The following is a 21761-nucleotide window of genomic DNA, read 5'->3' as shown; positions in this document are numbered from 1 at the left end:
AAGCTCTAATCAGTTCACCGGTGATTCCAGGTGAACATGTCCGGTGAAACTTCCCTGACCTATCGCGTTGCCAACATAACAGCGAGCATCGAGCTGTAGCTGGCAGAGACGCATCAGACAGGGAGAAAAATCACAGAATTCAAATTGTGTGATAATTTCACAACTCAGAGACGTCCTGTTTGAGACACACTTTGCTAAAACATAGTGCTGAATAAAAATACTGGAACACTTACAGAAGGCATCAGATTTGGAACAAAATAGGCAGCATGTCACTGGCAGAGAACAAAATCACACCAAAAATTAAACTTTAAGCAGGCTGATGTGGCTCAGCCATGTCTATAGTCCCCACATGGAAATACACTCCTGGCAATCCCACAGTGGATGTCGTCTTGAGGGTTGTACTCCCAAACCTGGAACAAGGCATCAGTGAGCTATTGGGCAGTCTGTGGTGCAGGTCTGAGGAATGGGACGGCTAGTCGATGGAATCAGTGCCCTCGTCGTCCTCAGTGAAGCTGTGGTGCACCAGGACGAACCCACTCACCCACTGCACCATCATATCTGACAAGGAAACAGATTTGAACACTCATGCTGTTAACACGTTTGTGGAACCGCTCATGAAAATGGCTCGCCAGACCATTATTGACCCACTGTCAAACTGGTCGGAGGATGATGCAGGAAGCTTAACATTCAAAGAGTCACCAGACTCGTCCCACCTGTCACTCAGTGTAGACCTGCTCTCACCTGTGAAGAGAACGGCACAGGGTACGCTAAACTGGGAGCTCCCGCTATTGTCGCGGAGCCTGAAACGCCAGCATGCTGAAATGATCAAGTGTTTCCTGCGCTTTGCTGCACTGGGCCCATTTGGTGTACGGTTTAACTGCTCCAATCGTTTTGTAGTTTTGGCTGCAAAACAACTCAAATCCCCCAAATCTAATATTTAAGAAATATTGTACAAAAATATCTGAAGACTGACCTGATCTCAGGAAATTTAGTTCTCATCTGTCCAAATGTTTGCAATCGTTGGTGGATACTGTTTAATATTCCAGGCCGCTGTGAAAACAGGTGAACACTGGAGCAAGCAAAGCTCAAGAACGCAGATAAATATTGAAAAAAAGTCATGTTTTAGAAGAACTCACTACAGGTGACAAGTTTCATAACATGAAAAATATACATCAGTATTTTGTCTTTATACATTAGGCAAAACTGCAATAGTGAGCAGAGTAATGATGAATTTGAATCTTTGAGAGGAAAGAGCGACAAAACAAAACCGGCGTACACGCTGTACACACAAGCACTCAAACGTCCACAAACAAAATCCCAGAAACATTCAGCAGAAAACCAAAAAAACCAACAAAACCATAAAACAAAGCATGCATAACAATTCCTACCGAGGACGATACAGACGATGGAGAGAGGCGCTGCTAAAAAATAAAACAATATCCAAGGAGGACGACGCGTTTTTATCAGGGTATCAAAAATGAATGTGTACACTCCAAACTAGGGGGGTTATTGCTACACCAAATTGTTACCGAATTATACAGTCGCTGTATACAGTCCCAGTCATACTACAGGTGGTAGTTTCTATATTTGCCTGGTTTTTTGACATTTTTAAGACTTAATCAACGCAGGATGAAGTGGCCGAGCTTTTTATTGGGAGGCACTTTTGAAAAGAAAAGACCAACAAAATTTAGCATGCACAAAAAAAAAGAGGGGGTGTAAGACTGAATATAGAGAGAAAATCATTCAGCTGCCTGTGATGCTGAGCAATAAAGGACCCAGAGGACAGCTGTGTATTCCTTAGTCACATCATTCACGTCTTGCTGGGACTGAACAAGCTCTTCACAGGTGACATTCCTCCAAACGCATCCGTGTTAACGGCTCCTATGAAAACAATCTAAAGAGAACTAATCCATGCCGGGGCTGAGAGAAGGAAAATGGACAAAAAGAAATGAACCCGCGCTATTTCATTTGGTCTAAATGTCTGGATGGATGGAAAGGGAGCGTATATATTATCCGGTTTAGTCTGTGCTATATACATGTCTTTACAATATCTTCCTGAATGTTGAAGCAGTTCATAGCCTTGAAAAATCTTTTATCATCTTCTGGGTTTTTTTCTTGTTTTCTTTTTTTCAGTTGGCACTTGCTTGGCGATTTTCCGTCAGCCTTGGTAGTCCTTGTTATGTTTCTATTGCAGCCTACAGTAGCCAGTCTGTTCCTGCCAAAATAAAGGAGGACAAGCCTGGCGACAGGGTGGAAGAGTGCAGGAAACAGTGCCGTGTTGATTTTCAATTGGAGACCTGCGGGAAACAACAAATGGCCGGAAAAAAACACAAGTTAGGACCACGAGTCGACGACAGGCGACATGCTCAGTACTGTGCAACAGTCTCAAAGCTCGCCTTCATTTCTTTAGATTTGGCGAGGAAAATGGCAAACAGGTGTAGTGAGTTATTGGACCATGTGCAAACATACATGGGATACATCAGGCAAAAAAGGCGACTGAGCAATTTTAATGAACTCATCCTTTGCTCTTTAACACAGCCTGAAATCTCTTCAAATGTGAAGCTTTGTCTAAGCAGCCGTCAGCAGCAGTTCTCCAGGCTGCTACAAACAGCAGCTCTTCTTTGGATGTTCACTGCCTTTCGTTTCATTCTGTCAAGATCAGTTGGACTGTGTGTTTTTCTATCCACACACTGTATCGCCTGTGTTTTAGACGTCACTGCCACCCTGAAACATTAAGCTGCTGCCAGTCAGACACTTTGTACATGGTGCTGCATGGCGGAGCAAAGTCTGCCAGTACTTTGCCTCTTACCTGTAGTTATTTTTATTTAATTTAATAACTGTACAGTACTCTGTTTATAGTAACCATTGTCCTTAATGTAAATCTGTAAGAAAGATTGTGTATGTTTCTGTTCCGTGTCCTGTTTGTTTGTATATGTGTCTTTTTGGCTGCTGTTACAACCAAATTTCCCCTTGTGGGACAATTAAAGGATTATTCTGTTCTATTCTACTTCTGTGTTCATGCTTCAGTTTTGATAGGATCGTCAACATCGTGAGCTGACATGCAACCACGTTGTTTATCTAAGCACGGCACAGACATTCAGAGCCGTGCGTCTGTCCTGACCTCCTCTGTACACACGGAAACGTTGAACCACCAATTTATCATTTGGATTCAAATTTGTCTGGTTCATTGGAAGCAAACTGTTGGCGCCTCAAGACTTTAGCACAGCACGCCATTTATTTATTCATTTGGGGTTTTTTAACGCTTTCATCAAGTGTAAGCAGACAAAACTAGGAGTGCTGCTAATATTTATCCTAAATCTTTTACAGTTGTGAATTTGTTTACCAGTATATTACTATAAACGTTCTTGTTTTGAGCCAACTGAATTGTCTTAATGGAGAATCTGTGGTGGTGCTCTCCAGATTAAGTTTAGGGATGACTGAACAATCCTTACCCTGAAAACATGAAGCCCAGAGCCGTGCTGAGCATCACTCAAACGCAGTCTCTTGGCTTTTTCGTACACAACGGGCAACTTTCCTTTTGAATGCGCCGTGTCTGTCCTCCCGCCATTCTTTCTGCAGGGGGACGTTTACACAAAATGTTAAAATCAGAAAGATTCACTCACGACTGGACTTTTATAGAAATGTTTGGATTGAATAAAAGGACACATGCAAAAGATCTTTACACAGTCAGACTTACTGCAGCATCCACATTGGCTGGCGAGTCACCGTTTGGGTCTGCCAGCATAGAGATAACACTAATCATGATGGTTTCCACAGTGTGGATAGGCAGCCAGCGCTCCTCTGGTTTCTCGTAGCCATATTTGTCCTCCCCAGGCTCGTGTAAAATAGAAATACATACATCGCCGTTCTTGTCAACTGGAGATGAAGAAAGAAAGATTACTAATATTTTGTGAAGTAGAAAATGCTCTCATTGGAAAGTGTGTACGTTGCTTTTCACTGCCTGCTCCTGCTAAGTGGCCAAATGTGTGTGTCCACAAACTTTCCCACTGGTTAGTCCTTATTTTCCTTAGACCTTATTTTAAAGGTCTGAGAAAATAGTTCCCATAGTCAGTGGGATTACTGCTGAGGTCGCACTGGTTCTTGATTTTACTGAATTTTATCTGGCTGCTGTTTACGTGCTCGTACATCAGTGGCCTTTATGTCTCTGCGTGTGTTTACAGTCTTTGCTGCCACTTTTGAAAAAGAGGCTTTTACCTCCATCAGGATAAACACACCATGTAGTAAAGATGGCAAAATAATTTTAATCAACAGTAGAGTCACAATAAAACTAATAACATGTAACATTAACACAAAGATCATACAGCCTTCATTTCGTAAGCTTAAAAACATTTATAATAACACTGATAGCATGTTTCACCGGTACCTACCGTTAGGGTGCCAAATATCTGTGATAAATTTCATTTTAGGTGGCCTGAGAGGGTAGTCTTTGGGAAAGGTCAGATGAGCTTTAAACACACCACCTTCACTGTGGGGGGAGGGGGAAAGATGAAAAAAATCAGCATGATAGGTACCAAAGTTTAAAAACAAATCCACACAGGCCAAAACTCATCTCAACCCATACACAAGACAGGGAGACTCACTACAGGGTGTCTGGAGGCCCAATGATAAGGACTTCCCATCTGTAGAGATCACTATCCTCGATCAGGCCTGCTGAGAATCCCTCCACTGGGTTTTTGTTCAGCTCTGAATATAAAAAAATCAAAGTCATTCACTATGACATACAGCACACTACCTCCACTACATAACCTACGTGCATTACACTGTTCTTCAGGTGGCTGAGGTGACAACATGACACTCAGAGGGGCTTGAGTGAGAATGAGCATATTGCTCAAACTACTTAGCAGTTCCCACCTATGTTACCAATTTGCCATGAACACCCAACATTGCATCAAGAATGGCAGCGCTCACTGTAAACAACATTTTAAACAACTGTAAATCTGTGCTCATGAGTCGGACTAAATGTCGATTTTTTACATCATAATACATTAAGTGGACTTTGGGATTATCGATCGAGCAGCCGTTTGATAAAACAGTTTAACCTTTTACATAACATGATGGAAGAATTTGTTTTTCTTGATAGGCCAAACAGAAACATTTCAAAGGAGCTGGCTCGGTGAAGTCTGATGCTTACTGATCATTATTTCAAGGCTTATAAGAATCACAAGCATTAATTGTAGACTGCAGATCGTATGAATGTACAACAAAGAAAGGCAGCCTTTTTATCAATGCAATAGCCCTGCGACACGAAATCCGTGGAGCTTTAATTTCCTGAATTAATCTACAACCCTTGCTCCAAAATATGGAGGTTTAGGTCAATTACCGGTCACCTTGAAGGGCAGAATGTGGGGACAAGTATAAAGGTGGACCCAGTGACCCTTACAGTCTCCATGCGAAATTTTCATTTTAAACAAAACCTGAAACACGTCATCAGTGCTACAAACCTAAAACATTATACAGCGCCTGTTCGACGCAGCTACTTTTGAAAGGTCGCTAATTTTAGAGTGGCTAAATATAATTCGCAGCTGACCCTGCTAAAAGAGCGAATTGAGGTAATGCGAGATTAACGTTAGCTTAGCGCGTTGACGCTAACAACAGTGACAGCGGCTAGCGTTAGCCTACAGTTAGCTAGCTGGTTAAACACGTTAATTCTGCGGTGAGTGGTAGGGACATGTTCTAACTACTGAAACTGTACTTACATTTATGCGTAAAATGTCCACTAATATCACACTGATCACGTAACTGCTAAACGTCATGTTAAAAAAACGAGAAACACTACTTGGCTCCTCGGTTAAAAATACATGTAAACACATTAAGTCAGTCGAGCCAGCTACAGGCTAACATTAGGCTCAGTGATTTGAGCTAGCCTCGTAATAGAAAGTCGCTGGGACTTCTGACAGCGGCTTTCATCTGCAAACAGGACGCAGTGTCGAAAGGCACACACACAAATCACTTGGTCTCCTGAAACACTGAAGACTTTCATTTACTAAACGAGGGAGGTGTTTGTTTGCTCCCACTGTTGTAATCCCCAGGCAGTTCTTTTGTCATTCGGATCTTAACGTTAATGCAGAATGTTCAAGAAAACAGTTTGCGCCAGCACCACGGTTTCAATCAAAGCCGCGGCACCGCTGTCGTTAGCTCGGCACCCAGCATCAGTTAACATGACGGTTTAATTACCTGCAAGCTGTCTCCGGAGTAACAGCGCTGACTGAGGCTCTGTCATACTTATACCAATGTAATGCAGCTATGTTCGATGTTAATATTTCGCGGTAACAGCGTTAATTTAATGTTCACTTAACAGGACTCTGTTCCTTCTATTTTCCGTTTAGCATTCCCGTCATTATTCTTCTTCGCCGCCTTCCCCTGCCGCTATCGTTTCTTCTTCGTTGATTTGTTTGGGGGAACTTCGCGTCCTCAGTGATGCATTACTCCCACCTTGCGGATAGGGTTTTACTTGCAGTGTTCATATTATTAAGTGTGCCTATGCCAAGAGCAGCGTTGGGGAGTAACGGAATACATGTACCGCCGTTACGTATTTAAAATACAAAATATGAGTAACTGTATTCCGTTACAGTTACCGGTTAAAAAGGTGGTATTCAGAATACAGTTACTTTGTTGAAATAAATGGATTACACTGCGATACTTTCCTGTTTCATTTTGTCGCGGGTCAGGACTGTTTGGGTTTTGTTTGACAGCTGTTCCAGGCGGCAGCGTTACGGTTGCCATGGTTACAGGGCGACACGCTCTCTCTCTCTCTGCGACTGTGTGTTTCCTGGGTGAGAGAGGCCTTTTCGTTGTTGTTGTTGTTGTTGTGCTAAGCTAACAGGCAGAATGCTACAAGCATAGCTCTAAAGAATGTAGCATCATGGGCAGTGTAGTCTGTGTTGCAGGGAGAATGCACTGCCATACACGTTATGTGTCTGTGAGCGCGAGGAGGGAGAAAAAGGGGAGTGGAAAGGTACGAGCTGTCATGGAGGAAAACGGGAGCTGGAAGCATGTAAATATAATAATAACCACTGCAGCCAAGAAGAGAGCCTGACGAGCCCAGTTGTAAGTAAGCTATTAAGACTCGACTGTACACCGTGTTCGTGTTTTCCTCCGAAAACAATAAGTTCCGTTGGAGCCTTTCAACGCCTCTCTCTGTATCTCGCAAGAAAAGTTGACCCACACAACAAAGTAAAGCTATTTTTCGGCTATGAGCCGACAGGGACCCCGCCGTATTAGTCAGAGGTCCCTTTACTACAGTTTGGAGTCGCGGACCTTCAGTAATAGTAATAAATCACACAGCAATAGTACATTCATGTTGTTGTAAAAAGCATGATAATATATTAAGTAATCCAAAGTATTCAGAATACGTTACTGTCATTGAGTAACGTAACAGAATACGTTACAGAATACATTTTGGGGCATGTATTCTGTATTCTGTAATGGAATACATTTTAAAAGTAACCTTCCCAACCCTGGCCAAGAGGCACACTTATTACTATTCCTCAGATTTATTCTTCTTCTTATTATTATTATTCCTCAGTTTCCGCCTGAAATTTTACAGTGTAACTCACCCCACAGTTTTGAGACATATTAATATTTAATGCAAATTTTTGCCCATTGAAATGAATGGGAAAGATTTATTTGTGGTGTGTTGGCTCCATCTCTTGGTCCCATTGAAACGAATTTCAAACTTCATTTGTGGTGTGTTGCCTCTCTCCAGTGGTATGTTGGCTGTGGTACGGCCTTGTCTACCCTTATTTGTATTACCGTAATGACGACAATATCAACGGCGCGCACAGCGTCACAGCTTTCAGGAACCGTTGAAATTTTTAAGGTTGCATGAACCATTGAATAGTTATGGTAATCGCAAGGGCGTATGCTTGGTGGAAAACTCCATATCCCACAATTCATAGCACGCCTCTGCTGAGTCAAACAATGGCGGCCACCACTTTGTTTTTATATTGCTTTATTAGTGTTTCTAGACGAGACACGCTCGTTTCATTGTATTCTTAAGGTTAGTTAGTAGAGTTGCCAACCATCCCGTGCAAACGGAATGCAAAGACTCGGTGTCTCAGCTAGACTTATTTTTCATTTATATGGGTTGATTATTCATTTATTCGTTTTAGTAACGGTATAAACAGTGAAAGGTGGTGGGTTGTCCAGATGCTGGTCGATGTGGAAAAAATAACTCAGTTGTTTGGTGGTGGCTAACGCGGAGCTACAACAGAGAGCAGCTAGCCACCGGTGTATGACAGAAAGGACATGCGAGAAACCGAGAGATACGAGGCGGCCGCCGAGCGACCGGGCATGGCTTACCTGGCGTTCTCTGTCTCGTTTCACCCCCTCCTCCTCTCTCTCGCGCGCGCCGCCGGTGAACTGAATTTCAGGTAAGAGGTTATATATATTTTCGTTGTGCTGACGTTTTACAATCAGTTACAATAAGTCGTACTGCGTGCTAGCTAGCATGACAGACTTTCTATACAGCTGGTGCCTGCTGTGTTACTGATGGTGAACTTTATTGTATTCATAAGGTTAGTTTCCAACCGTCCTGTGCAAACAGAATGTCCCGCATTCAGAGAAAATATTACGCGTTTCCTGTTGAGCTGAAAAGGAACACAGTTTGTCCCGGACTTCAGCTACAATGGAAAAAGACACAAAGCTGGAGTTACTCTGTGGTTACCTGCACAGCGGACTCTTCCCCTGTCATTCTCTCGCCTGTTGCAACTTCAGTCATGAAACTGATCAATGATCAGCTGATGGCTGTTCTCTGGTGTTTGTTTATCACCCACTTTGCGCCATAAACAACAGCAGCAGTTTAAGCTTGATCAGCTGCTGTTAGAATTCATTTGATTTTAATTTCTAGTATCAGCTGATGTTTGATGGAGCCACAGCTGTAAAAGCTGCTGGTCGAAACCAGGAGATGTCCTTACTGAATCATCAGAGCTGTGATGGAGAAACAGGTTTACCTTTTAGGTGACATGGATGAGTTGAAGTTATGAACTGTTTCTGAGAGACAAATAACACCAGGATCCTTTTCTATGTAGCTGACAGCTGGTAACTGTGCAGGGGCGGGTCTAGCAAAGTGTTGCCAGGGGGCAGGTAGGGCATTAACAGGGAGAGGGGGGCACAAAGAAATACTTTTCTTTCTTACTCTCATATAAAATATTTAGCTTTTATTAAATAGTTATCTGAATCTTACAACCAAAGTTTGTATAATAATACACGAGATTGGCTGTAGACCATTGTTAATAATTCAGAACACTGTGTAAAAATAACAAAAAGTGAATGCAAAAGTGCACAAATATTTATTTTACGTGTTTGATGTGTGTGGCGGGGCGTGGTCTGCAGTGCTGCTGCAGGGGAGGGTACACCAACCATGTGTGAAAAGTGGTCCATAAAGTAATGCTACAAAGCGTGTTCATGCAAACATTGTTGGGTCTGCCGTGGTACAATGGGACTTCTGCTCATGAACCTCTGTGCACAGCGTCTGCAAATCGGGGCTGTACGAAGTCACCTCATCTTTACACAAAACTGTAAGCTGTGATCTGTGAGGCGCGAGCGGTGTTTGGTTTTACCATAGTTCATGGTGGAGAATGGCTGCTCTGCTGAGTTTTGCTCTCTGTAGCCGTATGAATGGCAAACTACACTGATTAGCAGCGGCATAGGCACACTTAAAATTTCTTCTGAAATAGAATATTCTTCTTCTTATTGTTGTTGTTGGCGTGATTTTATTTTTCGTGCACTATTGAAATGATCGTATTTCATTTTCACATTTCTCTCAATTACTTCCAGGGTTTACCTTTTACCCTTGCACCTCCTGTTAATTATACATTATGTTACATTATACATGTAGATAGATACTTTAAAAGTGCCAGAGGTACATAGTGAGGGCTTTTTACTGAGACATAATTTTACTGTGAAAAATGTGAAAAATAAAATTTGAAATTAGGTTAATGAATGTCTGGTATGTAGAAATGAAATAAAGGCAACAGAATGCTGAAACTACAGTGAATCTATTCCTTCTGACAAACCTTCAATCAATAAAAATAAAAATACTGCAGGAATTTTGCATCAGGCTTCAACATAGCTTGATATCAATTTCTGATTTTCTTGTTGATAAACACTTTTCAAATAAAAGGTGGAAACAGTAGATTTAAATGGCATTTTAATTTATAAATAAATAATTTTAAGACATTAAGATAAGCAAAGCAGTAAGATGTTCTCATGCTTTACTGCATATTGTTAGTGGACATATTTTCTGATCTTAAGAAGAAAGCTCTTAAGGTGAAGAAAGCTCTGACACACTGACTGACTTGCAGCCATTTCTCACTGATCTGAAGAGCGAGGCAGGAAGTTGATTTCTAGATAAGAGTCAGCACTTCCAAGCAGAGGGGACCACATATGTGACACATGCTGTACTTGATCTAATGAGATTTGAAAGCAAACAGATGCTTTGGTGACTCCGCAGTTAAATGTAGACCTTCACATTCAGCATGACTGCACCAGTTTCCTGTCAGTAAGCCTGGTGTTTTAGAGCCTTTCAGGCATCCTATTGCTGCCAAAGGCATCGTCTTATTTGTCTTAACCTCAGAAGAAAGAAAGAAAAAGGTTTTACATACTTGAACCCTTTCATGCATAGTGGTCACTACAGTTACAGCTGTTCAAAGGCTGTTTTTGTGTATTTGTATCAGTGTTGATGGTATACTTGCACATAAACCTCTACATACACATCAGTGTCCACCTAAATGCATAAAGATGATGAACTCTCTCCCTCATACATTAAGAACTGTGGACTCGGTGGTTGTTTTTTAAAAAAAACCCTCAAAACTCACCTTTTTAAAACTGTTTTTGGTTAAATGTTTGCGTGTTTTATATTGTCTGTTTTACCTTTTTATTATTTGTTATCTTATGTGCAGCACTTTGTGATTCTGTCTAGAAAGGTGCTACATAAATACAATCGTGTTTATTTATTTATAATAAAAATACTTCAGAAAAAATCCAGGTTGAGGTCGTCGTCATCATTCATGAAAGGGTTAAAGGTTTTTAATGGCTCATATTATTATTTTTATTATTATTATAATATTATTTCTTTCTTTTTTTTTACATGTACATGACCCCAGTGTCAAAGTGAACAGTAGTTTGTAGAGCAGTGGTTTTGATGAGTCACTGGAAACTGAAACTAAAGCGAGTGTTTTCTTTCTGTCAGAAATAACCTCTCAGTCCTGAGATAACAGATGAAATGTAAAGGTTTGATAAGGCAGGTGTTTCCAGAGCAGAGCAGGACCACCTTTTAATCTCTCCTGAAATTGGATGGCAGGTTGCACACGTATAGTTTAGCTACTAACTTAACTGATCCGTTTGCCTTGCTGTCATGTGAGTGTAAGGCTGTGGACGGTGAATCAGACTAGTAAAAAGTCAAATGAGTACATTTATTGCTTTATTTTGTGCTAAGTCTCTTAAAAAAGAAACACAAAGTGGAAAATGTCCATGACGTCTGGCTGGTCTGTGCCATTGCTTCACTAAGACAGATATGTGTGAAACCCTGCATGACCAACCCTCAGTGGGCTGGCCCTGTCACTAACTTAATATAACTCGAGTCGTCCCAAAACTGAGGTCCCTGTTAGCGTCTTCATGCCTCAGAGCCATTCAGAGTCACATTGTTCTCTCGCAGCTGCACATCTGTAGGAATGAGATAAGAGGATTTAAAGTAAAACCAAACATCAGCAAGTCGGTGAGTCACCTGTAATTCACATTTTGCATGGTTTTAAATACCCGTATGATGGGAACACAGCTGCATTGTAAGATTACAGCTGTGCTGCACTGTGTTGTTTTGGGACAGAAGAGTTCATAAACAATGCTCTTAGTGTTGTCCCTCACCCTGGTTGGGCTGAAATATCTGAGGCGCACTGTTGCAGACGCCAAGGTTACATTTTTATACGCTCCGACTCACTGTGTCTATTTTCTACATATGCATAAACTTGCTATAATTAAAAGATGCTTTAACCTTTCTGTCGCGGTTTTAAGAACTGGAAAATAAGCTGCATTTAGAGAACAACCTTCTTCTCCTTTCTCTGTTATTTTGACACTGTTGCAAAAATATCTTCTTGGTTGTGTAATTACTTTCTGTCATAAGGGCTGTTTCTAAAGTCTTTCTACAGCTCACATGAATCAAATTTGCTAAAAGCTGCATCGCTTGAACCTGAAGACAGCGACTTAATGAAAGCAGGACTGTGTGTCTGCACTATATTGTCATTCTCGAGCTCTGTGGAGCATCTGTGCACGAGTTTTAACATTAGGTCATCTCATTCAGCTGAAGGGAGAGCAGCTAGCTATGGAGCCACGGGCATCAGTCACATCCTTCAAGGACATCCCAGTACGCCGATGGAGCCTGCGTTCCAGCTGCAGTCTACCTTATGGCTCTTTTGCAAACAGCCTGGCGTCTCTCGCACCCGATGCTGAGGAGAAACCTGCCATATCGCCCAAGCGCGCCTATGTCACTATGTTTGTGCTTTGCTACGTCAACTTGCTCAACTACATGGAGCGGTACACAATAGCAGGTTGGATGATTTCTTTGTCGATACACACTATTTACTGCTTCCAGTTGGGCAGGGCTTGCACTGAATGGTGTTTCTGGCCTTACAGGCGTCCTTACAGATATTCAAAAATTCTTTGATATAAAGGACAGCACCGCTGGACTTCTGCAGACAGGTATGATGAAGCAGCTGTTTGACAAACACACAGAAGCACTGATGGAGATCAAATTTGTTTTGCTTTTTTCTTTTTAATGTAAGTGCATGGCAGGCCCATGTGTCGTCAACTGCACATACAATCAGGCACCTAATTAAGCAGCGCTGTGTTTGGAGCTTTCACTGATCGTTGTGTGTTTACTGTGAACGAATGATGTCATTGAAACGGAATAACTGATTCCATCAATTTTCAGTTTTCATCTGCAGTTTTCTCCTTTTGGCCCCTCTCTTCGGTTACCTTGGCGACCGCTACAATCGCAAATACATCATGATTGGCGGCTTGAGTGTCTGGCTTTTGACTGCAACCGCCAGCTCTTTTGTCAATGAATCGGTAAGTGAGGAGTATTTTACAAGGAATAACAAAGTAACACAACTTTGCATTGCTACGTGTTCACTTTGCTCCCTGCGTTGTTCTAATTCATCACACGTCTGTTGGAAAGGCTCCTGAATTTCAACATTTGGCTCAGTGTTTGTGGTTCAGGGTAGTTTTCTTACCAAACTCCATCAGCTGAGTCGCACTCTTGTGAGGCAGAAACTGAAAGTCCAAGACGGTTAACCTGCACCCCGTCAGACAATCTGAATTATTAAATTAAAAGAATGAACAATTTGTCTTCATTGGGTTTAAAAAACGTTATTGTCATCTGGCTCTATAGAAACATACAGCTGTGTCATAACCACGCTGACAAATGTTAAGCTGTCGGGTGAGGTTTCATCAGATCGAGACGTCTGAGAAGAAAAGTCACAAAGCTGGTCTGCACAGGTTACGCAGAGTTTCTGATTTCAACACTGGAAATTCCAGCCCAGCGCTTGACAGCATTTTATAGTCTGTGGTATCAAAGGTTTCAGTGAAGTAAAGTGAGGACGGCACAATAAGTTATTAAGTTAGTCTGAGGTGACCAAACTATGTTGGTGAGGAGGCGCGCTGCGCTCTGTGATCACACTGGAACCCATCAAGCGATTCATTTTTGCATCAGTGCAGCTTTTTCTACAAAACAGTCTGTTTGTGTATTCACATTTGATATCCTTCGAAGTGGTTTAACTACAGGGGGAGAGACTCCTCCATCACATTCAGCTGTAGTTTTGACAGGCGCAGAGTTAAGAGGGAGTTTCAGGGAGTGGGAGCTGTGACACTCAGTGGGGTCTGAGATCATTTCCCCATGTTTGTGTTGAAAATGCATCAGAGGTTTGTTGTACCTTATCTGCAGACTGATTGTGCTGATGACTCTCCGTGCATGTAACCATGTGCGCTTGACAGAAAACATGTTGAATGTCTTTGATGTTTTTGTCTATGCAGCAATTCTGGCTTCTCGCCCTGCTGCGAGGCTTGGTCGGGACCGGAGAAGCCAGCTATTCCACCGTCGCTCCGACCATCATAAGCGATCTCTTTACTGGGGGCAAAAGGAGCATCATGATCTGCATCTTCTACATCTTTATCCCTGTCGGAAGGTAAACAGGTGTTTTTCTTTTTGCACGCTTTAACAGTTTCATTCAAATGATGCGCTGCTGCTGCTGCGCTGCTGCACGGCTGAAAGTGTTGCTGAATGTTGGGTGGATGTTTGGTAGGTTTCTCCTCACCACAGTTGTTTCGTGTGCAGAGCTGGTGTTGCAATGAGTGGTGACACAGCAGTGACTCTAGATTTAGGTTTCCGTACGTTATCGCCCGTCTTAATCTCTCACTTGTTAAGATGTCATATGGCGATATGAGCTTGTTTGTGCATCATGATCACACTATTGCGTGTTTGCAGCGGTCTTGGGTATATAACAGGGCGTGGCTTTGCATCTCTCACAGGGGACTGGCACTGGGCTCTGAGGGTGAGAACATTTTTCTTATTCACGATGCAGAAGTGTGATTTGATTCAAAGTGATGCTGGATTATTTGGCTCTGTTCTCAGATCACACCCATCATGGGCGCAGTGGGACTCATTTTGATGATCGTTTTGTGCCCCAACCCGCCGAGAGGTGCTGCAGAAACCCACGGAGAGGGTGTGACTGAGCAGAGCTCTTACTTGGAGGATGTCAAATATCTTCTGAAGAAGTACGATTTATATTTTGCCCTTGCAAGCGTGAAAAAACCCAAACAAATGGTGTTTGCTTCTAAACAATCTTGTCTTCCTGGTTCTCTGACCTCAGTAAAAGTTACGTGTGGTCATCGTTGGGAGTGACGGCCCTGGCCTTCCTCACCGGGGCGCTGGCTTTCTGGCTGCCGAACTTTTTGTCCCGAGCTCGTGTCTATCAGAAACTCAGCGACAAACCAGGTGACTCCTCGGACAGGTATAGCATGACCTTTTCCCCACGTCGCTTACTTGCTCCAGCCTGAATCGGTGCAGTTTTGACCGTACTGTGTGCTCTCTTCTGCTTCCTGTGCAGTTACATCTTTGGTGCTGTAACGGTGGCCACGGGCATTCTGGGCGGGGCTCTCGGCACTAGTTTATCCAGACGGTTTAGAGACAAGGTGCCAAATGCTGATCCACTCATCTGCGCCGTGGGCATGCTTGGATCAGTGCCGTGCCTCTTTATCACCATCTTTGTGGCATCAGCAAGCATTCCCGCCACTTACGTAAGACAGACTTTGGAGCTATCCTCTGGCTGAGTATACCTCGAGGTGGTGACGTTGTTGGTTAGTCACTGAAGGCACAGCTTTAGGGCAAACTGTGATATTTAGGACAACATTAAGAAGACTGAGCATCCTTTAATGGTTCATCTGGCAAAATTCTCTTCAGATGGTTTCTGCTGGTGGACTTGTAGTGATGCAACATGCAGCAATAGGTCCAAACGTCAAAGAAAGCCTCCTTTTTCTTCTTTCATTTAAATTCTAGTCACAATGTCAAAGGTTCACATTCAGAGTAGAGAAGTTAAAGGCATCGGTTGAAATAAAACATCGTGAGCACCTGTTATGACTGAAACATGAAAGCAGCAGTGACTGTTTGTCTTGAACGTTTCAGGTGTTCATTTTCTTGGGCGAGCTGCTGCTCTCGTTGAACTGGGCGGTCTTGGCTGACATACTGCTGGTGAGCATTAACTCTGACAGTAAAAACCTCAAAGTGTCGGCTCAAATGTGACACGCCCCTTTTGCTCGTGCTTCTCGCTTCAGTATGTTGTCGTACCAACAAGGAGGGCGACAGCGGAGGCTCTGCAGATTACAGTCGGACATCTGCTGGGTGATGCTGGGAGCCCTTACTTATTAGGAGTGGTAAGAAAGTAAGCTTTAGGAGATCATCTCTGATTCTGTCACTGACCACTAACACCGATTTCATACCTGCACTGGTGTAGATCTCTGATGCTATATACCCAGGTAGCCCCGACAGGAACTTTGACAGTTTGAAGTACAGCCTGCTGCTCTGCCCCGTGGTCGGGATTGTCGGGGGAGTGTTTTTCGTCGTTACTGCCGTCTACATTGCTGAAGACAGGAAAGCAGTGCAGCAGCTGCTTGGAGGTAATAAAACACAAAAGACACAAACACCAAAAACTAAATGTTGAAGCGGCTTCCGAGTGTTAATTTGTGCAAGGACGCACAAAAAGTTGTCATTTCTTTTGTAACATGCATGCTTGTGCCCGTGTGTCTGAACAGTGGTCCTCTGTTCAAGCTCTAACTTCAGACAGCTCCTGTCCTCACACAGTTACAAACACATCCCCCTCATCTGCACACATGCTCCAATAACACTCTGGTGCTCTGGCAACTCAGAGGAAGAACTGGGCCACAGCTGATAAAGGACACATCGTGATCCTCGTTTGTCTCATTCTTTCCTTTCTGCGGCGCTGCTAAAGGCTCAAACAGCCGACTGTCAGCTCAGTGTCTGAGTAGCTCTGCTGTGGTTCTACGTCTCAGATCCTTCACCAACCAGTGCGTGCAAGTGCGGCTTGCTTAATTTAGCATTTTTCAAACGTGTGTGTGTGTGTGTGTGTGTGTGTGTGTGTGTGTGTGTGTGTGTGTGTGTGTGTGTGTGTGTGTGTGTGTGTGTGTGTTTCGTTACCAGAGGAACCCCAACCACCGCAGCATCCTGCACCTGAGCCCTCGGTGGAGCTGAGCAACAGGGGAAATGTGTAACGTCTTGCAAAACGAGTCATGCAATGAATGTTAAGTTATGAGGCCCTGTTACACAGACGAACGGCTTTCAGTCTGTGCAGTGTTTAACACCACTTTTAAACGAGAGTCCGTTTCCGTTTTCACCTCAGTGTAATCTCACAGGAGAAGTTTGTCTTTTAAAATGGTCACATTGTTACCTCACAGCTCTCTGCAGTAGACTTGAAACGTGAATGCAGTTGTATTTTTCACTCTAAATGTTGTTGGTTATATTTCTATTAAATTTTCAAGCAAAACCTGCTCTCGAGTGTTGCTGAGTTACTCGCGCGTGCTTCAGTCTGCCGGTCGAACTAAAATAATAAGCTGACACTAAAATCTCAGTATTTCAAAGAAGACGTGTCTTTGACAATACTTCCAAGGATCATCACTGAAGTGACTCACTTATTTTTAATGCAAAAGAGGAGCATGTGTGGTTTGTACGGTGAAGCTTAGCTGCTCAATTCTGTCTACTGACCAGCAGGGGGCGACTTGATCTGACAAAGTGAAAATGATATAAAAGTATAGAGTGTTGTCTGTGTTATTAAGTACCACGAGTGTCTTGTGTTGTTTCTCGGTCAGAGTCGACCCTCATCTGGTTTAAAGAAGAAAAGCACCAACAACACGGTGACAGGCACAATGCTCAAACCAAGATGATGACAGGCCATCATTTATATACAGTTTGATAGTATGGTCCAGAGGAGGAATAAGTGGACGAGTGGTTCAATGAAGGAAAGAAGCAGAAAACAAAACTCTGTCATAAAGTATTTTCTGCTTTAAAAAACAAAGAAAAAAGCAAAACAAAAATGTTTGGATGCCTTTCAGAGAAAATGCTTCTGTCTGACATGAAGCAGGAGGCTGAACTTGGTGTTCTGTTAGGCCGTTATCCATCTAGTTTTATGTTCTTGATGACTGATGATGATATGACTCCTTTTGCTGACGCTCATCTGTGGAAGAGCTCCAAAAACGTGCCCAAGTATTCACAGCGAGTATCGTCACATTAACCTTGACTATCCTAACCAACGAGCAGCTGCTCCTCCAGAGATGAGACCATAAAATAAGCACATGATGGATTTAAAGATGGAGGAACAACATCCAGGCTGAATGCAAAAATACTGGGACAGCTTTGGTTGTTTAACAAAAAGCTTTCCAGTGTTTGTCCACTAGATGGCACCTCTGCATTATTCTTAAAAACGCTCCCAGGAGGGAGTCTCCTCCATCAGTGGGGCAGTATGGATTTAGCAGATGTTTACTGAGACCTCGTGGACCTGGCGTGGAAGTGTTCATGTCTGAGCGCACACAGTGAGCAGTTTTGCTGTACTGATGCAACTGTGGGTAAATAAGCCTGTTGTTGGGAAACCATTTGTAAGTCTGTGTCACCCAGCCTGGCAAAGTTTCCTTTAAGGCTGATATAATCATACTGACAATGTGAATTAAGAGCAAACAAAGAGCCCTGGGCACCGACCAGGTAAGCAAACTGGTCAGATTCCACAGCATGTCAAACCCAACAATGCACAGGACCCCAACACGTCTGTTGCTCGGGACCACAGGACACCTTCAATGTCCCCTCTCCATCTCAACAAGCACCTGCTGTTTGGTCCCACAAGAGGGCGCTACACAACAATAGTTTTAATGGTTCTGATGATGCAGCTGGTCGTGTATATGTGCAAATACACAGTTCAGGAATGTAATACAAACCCACACACCTAATGGACATACATACATACAGGTTATCGATATATATAAATAAATATAAAAACATATTTTTCATCCCCGACCAGTCGCAGCAGATGGCCCCGCCCCTCCCTGATCCTGGTTCTGCTGGAGGTCTCTTCCTGTTTTCCTTCCCACTGTCACCAAATGCTTGTTCATAGGGAGCCTTCAGCTGACAGTTGTGATTTCATGCTATATAAATTGAGTTGGGCTGAGTTGAGTTGAAGCCGCCGTGCTGCAGCCTTCCTGTGTGGAGTTAGCACTATGTGTGCATGCATTCTCCCCGGCTACCACAGCCTCCTCCACAGTCACACAGGACATGCATGTTTGGTTAGTTGGCGAGTCTAAGTTGCTGGATGTAGCTGATAAAATGAGAATGGTTGTCCGTCTGTGCCTCTTCCTCGTCACAGTTGGGATAGGCTCCAGGCCCTCTGAGACTGAGACGTGGATGAGCAGAAAACATAACACAAAGTCACACTGAAGGAATGCAGCTTCACAGGTTTGGGCACTGACACTGTAGCATTTTCATCCTCCTTTCATGGATGGTTACACATCATACAGTGAAGGCAGGCGTGGTGCTGAGGTGTGAAGGTGAGAAGAATGGAGCACAACCACAGTACTGTCCACCAGTGCTGGACCTTAGACCTTTAATCACCTCTCTCCATGTTAGAGGAGCTCTGTTACAGACATGGATTCCTCCCCCAGTACTGTGTGTGTGGGGGGGGGGGAACTATCCCAGCTGCCATAGGGCGAGGGGCGGGGTACACCCTGGACAGGTAACCAGCCTGTTGCAGGTCCATTACTTACACCCACATATTTAGAATCAGCCCAGTAGCAGCAAGTCTTTGGACTGTGTGAGGAAGCCAGAGGATCCAGAAGTACAAGCAAACTCCACACAGAAAGGTGGATTCAAACCCGGGACCTTCTTGCTGTGAGACCACAGCGCTAACCACCGCTTTCCAACTGGCCAAATCCTAAACTGGCTAACTCTCTGACCTCTGTCGAGTTCACGGAGCATGATGGGTGCCATGTTCAGTGTAGCCCAGCACAAACAGGGCATCATCACCTACGCCAGCGTCACAGCGTCAGTCGGTTTCAGACAGCTGCTGCAGAGGTGTCTGCTCTGCCAAATCCTAACAGCTGCATGTCTCCGTTATTTTGAACTGGAGTAAACCATGGAGGGAGGTTAAAGGTCACTGGCCTCGTCACTTTCAAGTACAAGGTCACGCTGTAGTTGGGCTGCATTGTCATCATGTTGGTTTATCCCAGTAAGTGCTGGACACGAGAACACGTGGCTAAATGCAGTCGTTTTACAGATTTTATGGCTGATTTATGAAACTTTTCACCAAGCTTGGCACTTACAAATTGAAATGAAAGGTGGAGTTCAGGGACATGGATTCATTGTTCAGGGTGTCACTGAGACACCGTCCTTTTGTTTTTCAACATTTCCGACTTTAGCTCTGTCTGCTGAGGGAATAGAGCGGGCGGCACGACAGTGCGAGCTGAATAACAAGCAGACGCACACTGAAAGGTATGTGGAAAACATTCTAGCGGTAAGAGTTCAACCTGTAATCAAAACACAATGGGTATTGTGTGGCATGTTTGAAAGCACTTTATCTGCATACCTCTCAGTTTCCCCCGTCGACCCTGGCTGTACAGGAAACTGTCACAATGGCTAATAAATTGCATTGGCCAATCAATGCAGGAGCCAGTGGCTGTTGTGGAGCGGATACAGTCGGTGTTTACTCAGGGACGGGGAGCATTTTAGTCATGAAAACAGGCTCATACATGGGGAGCAGCTCTCAATCAGAATGCTGACGTGATATCATTATTCCCCAGAAATGGCTCGTGCACATCGCGAATATTTACTGTAACTGAGGAGTGGGCTTATCTAGCCTCCATTTGAGTTATTCTCACCCTTCCACCAATCAGCTGTAGAGCAGCGATAAGAGGAGTAAAACCACATTTCTGGATGTGAGGTTGCACTCGGTCCTTATCTCCAGCAAACTGCTGCAGTGTCATGACATCATAGAGAGGAAGAGCCCTCTCCACCCTCTGTACTGTCCCTCATTTGGACAATTACATCATATGGGCCCCTCATGCATTTGGCCTAGACAAATATTTCTGATTTCGCTGTGAGGCGTCAGCACAGTCATTATTAGGACAACTATTGTTATGATGCCACCGTGTTCTTAGAGTCACTGGGTGCTTCTTGGGCGGGTTACACAAGAACAGAAGAGATGTGTTGATTGGATTGTTTGCAGGCGCGGGGGGTGATAATCCACACAGGAGCACAAGCATGCAGAAATTCAGAAGTTGTGTTAATTAACACAGTGGTTGTGTGATGGTGCCAGACAAAGAAGGAGAAATACCGATGTTGCAACGGTTGATTTTTAGGGGTTATTATATTTGTATCATGTGAAGGTTGTTGCCTGTTCATGCAGCAACATGCAGGAGATGGAGCTAGCACATGAAATGCCTTTGTCTGAGCACAGAACACAAATGTGGACTGCAGTGGAAATGCAGCCAAATCGGAGGCTTTCCCTTTAATGACACATGCACTTTTTTGGTCCTATGTATTTAGCATTCCTGCTTCAGAGGCCTGCCGGCCACTGAGCTGAGGAGAGCTGATTTGCAGACTTAGCAAAAGGGTAATTACAAAGATCCATGTGACCTATAAATATGAGCTAAAGTACCACACAGATCTGCCCTCGCTGCAAGTCGGCCTCCGTCACACAGCAGCTCCCATTTCTCCATTTAAATGCACTGCGATTGTTTTTTGTGCAGGAATGCAAACAAACAAGCTCAACACGACGATACTGAAGTGCACGCTGGAGTCTGGCCCCGATTGTCTACCCCTCATACAAATCAGCTGAGACTGATGACCCGGGTCCAAGGATTCCAGCTTGGATGGAGCTGCTGGATAAATTATTCAATCAGCAGATAAAAGAACCCGTCTCTGCCCCTGAACACTATATTTAGTCACTGCTGTCTCTCTGCCACCTGCTGCTGCACTTGCACAGCTCAGATCAGACTTCCAAGGAGGGGAGACATCAGCCCAGATCTGCCCAAATCCCCAGCTGCTCTGCTGCCAGACGCTCTGCTGCTCGACTTTGGGAGGGCAGTCACTCCTGCAAGCTACAGTCAGGAACAGGCGGGCCACAGGTCAGGAGGTCACAGCGGATGAGAGAAGGTCAGAATGGCAGGGCCAGCACCTCAAGACAGGCTGAAGCCAAGAC

General features: G+C 43.8%; 2 protein-coding genes and 1 long non-coding RNA gene across 7 annotated transcripts in view; 1 reads left to right on the top strand and 2 right to left on the bottom strand.

The window, feature by feature from the left end:
* Window positions 1–1019: 1019 nt before the first annotated feature.
* Window positions 1020–6434, bottom strand: ube2g1a (ubiquitin-conjugating enzyme E2G 1a (UBC7 homolog, yeast)). The gene is made up of 6 exons (XM_004561673.4): window positions 6196–6434; window positions 4602–4704; window positions 4389–4486; window positions 3698–3876; window positions 3453–3573; window positions 1020–2297 (listed from the first exon to the last, which is right to left on the bottom strand). The coding sequence occupies exons 1-5, from the start codon at window positions 6239–6241 to the stop codon at window positions 3487–3489; spliced, it is 513 nt and encodes a 170-aa protein (XP_004561730.1). The 5' UTR covers window positions 6242–6434; the 3' UTR covers window positions 1020–2297; window positions 3453–3486.
* On the top strand, window positions 5550–17067 carry spns3 (SPNS lysolipid transporter 3, sphingosine-1-phosphate (putative)). Of its 5 annotated transcripts, none has more exons than XM_076888876.1 (13): window positions 5550–5570; window positions 12317–12563; window positions 12649–12714; window positions 12947–13083; window positions 14047–14198; window positions 14498–14564; window positions 14645–14787; window positions 14883–15023; window positions 15120–15309; window positions 15695–15760; window positions 15844–15942; window positions 16023–16185; window positions 16727–17067. In XM_076888876.1, the coding sequence occupies exons 2-13, from the start codon at window positions 12338–12340 to the stop codon at window positions 16795–16797; spliced, it is 1521 nt and encodes a 506-aa protein (XP_076744991.1). In that variant the 5' UTR covers window positions 5550–5570; window positions 12317–12337; the 3' UTR covers window positions 16798–17067. The 5 variants fall into 5 exon arrangements, with proteins under 5 accessions (XP_076744991.1, XP_014263864.1, XP_076744992.1 ...); XM_014408378.2 differs by lacking the exon at window positions 5550–5570 and adding an exon at window positions 6776–6794; XM_076888877.1 differs by lacking the exon at window positions 5550–5570 and adding an exon at window positions 6984–7068.
* LOC105941159 (uncharacterized) overlaps window positions 11431–21761 on the bottom strand; it is a 27861-nt gene continuing 17530 nt past the window's right edge. The window contains exon 2 of the long non-coding RNA XR_013100463.1: window positions 11431–11685. This is a non-coding gene — a long non-coding RNA (uncharacterized LOC105941159). The remainder of the gene's footprint in view (window positions 11686–21761) is intronic.

Source organism: Maylandia zebra, linkage group LG10 (assembly GCF_041146795.1).
Source record: "Maylandia zebra isolate NMK-2024a linkage group LG10, Mzebra_GT3a, whole genome shotgun sequence".
Classification (NCBI taxonomy): domain Eukaryota; kingdom Metazoa; phylum Chordata; class Actinopteri; order Cichliformes; family Cichlidae; genus Maylandia; species Maylandia zebra.
The sequence above is the reverse complement of the archived record's forward strand: the minus strand, read 5'-3'. Positions and strand labels throughout refer to the sequence as shown.